Raw genomic sequence first — 5,428 nt, forward strand, 5'->3', positions numbered from 1 at the left:
TTAATACATCTCATTTAGACATTTTTTTTTTCTGACTTCAATTTAATGAGTTGGTGCCCATTCCCATGATGATTGATGATGTTTAATCTTGAAAAGAAAGATTTGGGTACGGTTTGTAGTTTGTACAGATGCAGTGTGAAAGTACTAAATGGTGAAATACTCTCCAAGTTTTATACTTTATACTTTTGTACAGCAATAAACATATAATTAAAGAGACAAATAAATAAATTAATTCTGCAATATTTAAATTATTGTATGAAATGTTCTACAGACTACAGTTGTAGTAGGCGGTGGTTAATCAAGATTCAAGAGAGCTCTTTTTTGTTATTGCCGGCGTGGGATATAAATGCAGTCTAGACCTTTGTTCTGAAGCTTTCTTCTTCACCTCCTTCAATTTCCCATTTCTCTCTCTCTCTCTCTCTCTTCTTCTCTGTCATCTTTATTACTTTCTTGGGTGTTTATTTTCTTGATAGAGTGACAGGATCTAGCAGAGTATGAACTGTTGTGAACAAAGTCCCCACTCCCCAGAGCCTAAATTCAAGAGATTTTGTTGTATTTTCTCTCCCTTTTTCCCCTTTTCTTGAATGAAACCTTCAAAGAATGTCTTGCAGAGAACCAAAAGTAGCAAACTATCTGAAATAAGGTATCTTTCTTCTTTATTTGTGTTTCAGAAGTTGGATTGGAGGGTTGGTCAGTTTTGCTGTGACTGAGGTTTTATTTTGTGATGAAATTAATGTCACTGCTTCATTTGATTCCCAGTTTCCCTACACTTTCTTCTGCTCTTTTTTGAACTGGGTTTCCATTTTTCTTGCTTGAAACCACTCAAGAACCAACTGAGCTATCCGAACGTTTCGGTTTTCTTGGACTTGAACCAATGGGCTCCTATGATTAAGGATGGGAAACAAATGCTGACACTTGTACAACCTTAAAAACTCAAACTTTGGTGCATGGTTGGTTTACTAAAAAATTTTCTTGAATTTTTAGCTGTAATGGGAGAGGCTATTCTAGGCCATATTGGCTGTTTCCTCTGAGTTGTGTATTGTTGGATTGCTTCAAAAAATCTAGATGACATAGATAATCTGGTTGGGAATAGTGGGTAAAGGTTAAAATTTTGTGCTGTTCAATTTCCCCAACTTGTTGGCTGGGTTTTTTTTTTTTTTTTTTTTTTGGGAAATGCTAAAAAATGGGGACTTTGTTGTTTGTCCTGGAATCTTTAGTTTGATGCCTTGAGGGTTTGTTTTTTTTTTATTGTTTTTATAGCTGCAAGGGAGAGGATTTTGTTTCTGAAATTTGCTACTGTTTTCAAGAATGGATAAGGGTGGCAAGGATGAGGCCATGGCAGCAAAGAGAGGTGATGATGCTATGAGCTTTCAGTCAGCAAATGTGTCATCTGACTGGCAAATCAATGGTTCCGATCTCGCGAACACGCCTATTGGAATGATTCCCAATAGCAACCCGATGGTGGATGCGTTTTGCTTGAATGTTTGGGATCAATCTGCAAGTTCAGCAAGCTTAGGCTTTTGTGATGCTAATGTTCATAGCAATGTTAGCATTTCTAGCCCATTCGGAGGTGGAACGAGTGGCGGGTTCACCACCGCCTTAAGAGGCGGTGTCGATAGAGGTGTTGGTATGGGGTGGCATCCGGCTAACACGATGTTGAAAACGGGGATGCTTCTGCCTACTGCCCCTGCAGTGGTTCCCCCGAACTTGCCTCAGTTCCCGGCTGATTCCGATTTTCTTCAAAGGGCAGCGAGGTTTTCGTGCTTCAGTGGAGGAAACTTGGGCGATATGATGAACCCCTTCAACGTTCCCGAGTCTCTGAGTCCTTATTTTAGAGGCTTAACACCAACTCAAAGGCCTCAACAGGTGTTTGTAGGTAGTAATGGACTAAAACCTGCACCAGCACCAGCACCAGCGGGTGAAATTTCAAACGGGGCTGCTGATGGTAGCCCACTAAATAACGATAGCGCGATTGAATATGCTGTTGGGTCGAGAAATAGTGCAAAAGAAGGCGGAGGAGCCTTTGGAAATGAAGCTAACGAGCCCGAATGTAGTAGCCGTGGTGGCCATGATGTATCTGAGGGTGCAGGGGGAGAGTCTTCGGCCTCAAAGAAAAGGAAAAGAAGCGGGCAGGTATGACAAATCCCGTTATCGATATATGTAATCAGCTAACAAGCTAACAACAAATTTACTAAACATTTTTCTGCAATCAGCTAATGCTACCAACTAGTTAAACTCACTAACCCAATCAGCTAACAGCCATTTACCAGACACCCACCAGTCTTCCAAAACACCAGCTAACAGCTAACAGCTAATTTACCAAACACTTTTCTACAATCAGCTAATGCTACCAACTAGTTAAACTCACTAACCCAATCAGCTAACAGCCATTTACCAAACACCCACCAGTCTTCCAAAACGCCCAATCCAAATGGTAACGTTTTTGCTGTGCAGGACGCTGAAACTGATCAAAACAAGGGAACACCGCAACCAGCTGAAGCAGCAACAGATCAGACTGATAAAAAGGGAGATCAAAACGTGACCGCAACTCCCAGCAAGCCAGGCGGTAAAGGCAGTAAGCCGGGGTCCCAAGCTTCAGATAATCCTAAAGAAGATTACATCCACATTCGGGCTAGGAGAGGCCAGGCCACGAATAGCCACAGTCTTGCAGAAAGAGTAAGGCTGCTTATACATTTCGAGTGGTCGTGAGGATCTTTCATATGTTCTGTGTTCCTTAATTGCACAAATTCGTCTAATAATGATAGGTTAGGAGGGAGAAAATCAGTGAAAGAATGAAATTTCTTCAGGATCTCGTGCCCGGTTGTAACAAGGTTCGTTTTTTGTCTCAATTTCAATCCTACTGTCAGTAGTTAAGGTTCCACGATTCTTAGTAAAAAAATGGCAATCTTGCAGGTCACTGGCAAAGCAGTAATGCTCGATGAAATCATTAATTATGTACAGTCGCTCCAACGACAGGTTGAGGTATGCAAAACTAGATATTGGTTTAAAATTTCGTTTCTTTCCAATCTCTAGAACAAAGTAAACTTCAAACCGGGATGTTATCTTTGAAACGAAGTGATAAGAAGTTAGTGAACTCTGTTGCTTTCAGTTCTTGTCGATGAAGCTTGCAACAGTAAACCCGCGGCTCGAGTTCAACATCGATGGTCTCCTTGCAAAAGATGTAAGAAAACGCCATGTCCAAGAATTGTATGTCACACGAGAATAATGTTTGCCCTTCTAATATAATTCTTGAATACTCGTTTACCTCGATTGCAGATCCTCCAGTCCAGGGCTGGTCCTTCGTCTTTTCCACATGATATGACTATGCCTTATCCACCAGCACACCCTCCACCATCGACACTGATTCAAGCAGGTCTTCCTAGCCTGGGAAGTTCTGCAGATGCAATACGAAGAACCATCAATTCGCACTTGGCAACCGCGAGTGGGAGCTTCAAGGAGCCTACCCCTCAGGTAGCATATATTTTTGGAAATTTTTATGTATTCCACACAGCATATTCTTCCAAATCTGTGCATACTGCAAATGGGCAGTATTAGGGATCAAGCGTTTACCACTACACCAAAAGTTATAGCTAGTAGCAAAAACACAACTTTATATCTTTATACTGCCACATTTTCGAGAGGCAGGGTGCTGGACTTGGCTCTTCAGGCCTCCATGGGTCGAATCCTGGTTTTGATACCACTTGTTAGGATCAAACGCTAGCGAAGTGGTAAACTCTTTATTCTAAAACTATAACGGGTTCGAGTCCCAACAAGAGTAAAAACTATTAAGTCCTAGGAGGGGGAATGGTTGTGTTGGGTGGAGGCCCCCGGTGAACGGTCAAGTCCAACAACACTTGCCTCTAAAAAATGTGACAGTATAAGGAAATAAAGTTGTGTATTCGCTACAAGCTATAGCTTTTGGCATTCTGCTGAGCGCTTGATTCTAATAGTCAGAGAATGAACACTATGCTTCCAAGTTCCCACTGAAGTCTACAAACTATAACTTTGCTTTCTAATCAAACTATGCATACATACACATTAATACAGGTACCTAGTATGTGGGACGATGAGCTCCATAACGTTGTCCAGATGGGCTTCAATCCAAGCGCTCCCCTCGACAGCCAAGATATAGGTACTATTTCACATCAAACGCTTCCTCGTCTTTATCCTGCTTTTACCCCGAGCTGAGCAACAAGCTATAAATCTATTTTCTGCATTTGTAGGCTCTCTACCACCTGGCCATATGAAATCTGAGCCCTGAACTATTTTTCCTGCAATTCTATTAGCTACATACACTTCATTGAATCCCTTTGCACCTAAGTTATCTTCAGGGAATGAATCAACATCAGATAATTTCTTGTGTATACTGAGAGTCACTTAGGAGGTTGAATTGGTTGAAATTTGCTTGATCAGTTTTACATCCCGAGAAGATTATTTTCAAGTTATGATGCAAAGAAACCTTTCTACTCGATTATCCTATATATTGGGCAAACGGGAGTGAAGAATCACAAGGTTTTCATCACGAAAAGAACGTTATGCCCCCGGGACATGTACCCTGGATGCATGGAACATAGAAGAGATACATACTCATGTAAATTTCAGTTGTGAATTTGTCAGAAAAAAACAGGCTTCTTAGCTTCTCCTTCTTCTGATTTTACTTGGAGGAATGAAGATCAATGAGGTTACATCTCCTTTTATTGTCAATACAATAATAGTGTTATTCCTTATGTACTGATTTACTCTTATTGACTAATGCAATTGAAATGGTGTTTGGTGTTTATTCACTTATATGACCCTAACATAAACATAAACTAAGCAAATAATGTAAGTTGATAATGTAATGACAAAGCATTGAAAGGTTGCAAAGTTCTTGGTCACTCTAAGTGAACCAAATAGTGCTTTGTATTCATTTATGCAAAGTTGTGACCCCTTTCTTAGTATTTTTTTTTTTTAATGAGGGAAACCTATAATTATTACTCGAAAACATATTTTCGTAAATTTTATTCGTGTGTAATGATCACAAACATTGAATTAGGAAGATATTGTGCAATGAACCTAATCGAGAGGATGCTGGTAATTATTAAATTCTTTTTTTTAGTACATTGGTATTATATGTAATATGATATAGAGACGCATCTAAATATAATTTCTCTTTGCAGTTATAACGAGTTAAACAAATATAAATCACTTATAACCAAACTCCACACGTCATCGAAGGTGTTAGACAGGTGGGTCGAGGGTCTTGAGCGAAGATAGGTGAGGCATACCACCTTCATTTACGGGGTGTTTGGTGGGAAGTAGGGAATTAAGAGGGGATGAGTTACAATTCCATGTGGGAAGAATAATGTGAAAATAAAGTGAGAATTTAGATTATTATTACAACTGCAGTGTTTGGTTTGCAAGAGTATAATTACAGAGAATTTAAATT

At 39.9% G+C, this 5,428-nt stretch overlaps 1 protein-coding gene across 2 annotated transcripts; it reads left to right on the plus strand.

Annotated features, from left to right (window-relative positions):
* The first annotated feature begins 294 nt into the window (after window positions 1–294).
* On the plus strand, window positions 295–4,784 carry LOC109146619 (transcription factor bHLH49-like). Of its 2 annotated transcripts, none has more exons than XM_019294269.1 (9): window positions 295–643; window positions 1,308–2,133; window positions 2,455–2,676; window positions 2,766–2,831; window positions 2,914–2,982; window positions 3,110–3,181; window positions 3,277–3,471; window positions 4,048–4,132; window positions 4,224–4,784. In XM_019294269.1, exons 1-9 carry the CDS (start codon window positions 585–587, stop codon window positions 4,259–4,261), a joined length of 1,632 nt encoding a protein of 543 aa, XP_019149814.1. In that variant the 5' UTR covers window positions 295–584; the 3' UTR covers window positions 4,262–4,784. The 2 variants fall into 2 exon arrangements, with proteins under 2 accessions (XP_019149814.1, XP_019149816.1); XM_019294271.1 differs by having other exon boundaries at window positions 296–643; window positions 1,261–2,133.
* The last annotated feature ends 644 nt before the right edge of the window (window positions 4,785–5,428 follow it).

The sequence above is a fragment of the Ipomoea nil genome, unplaced genomic scaffold (genome assembly GCF_001879475.1).
Source record: "Ipomoea nil cultivar Tokyo-kokei standard unplaced genomic scaffold, Asagao_1.1 scaffold1936, whole genome shotgun sequence".
NCBI lineage: Eukaryota > Viridiplantae > Streptophyta > Magnoliopsida > Solanales > Convolvulaceae > Ipomoea > Ipomoea nil.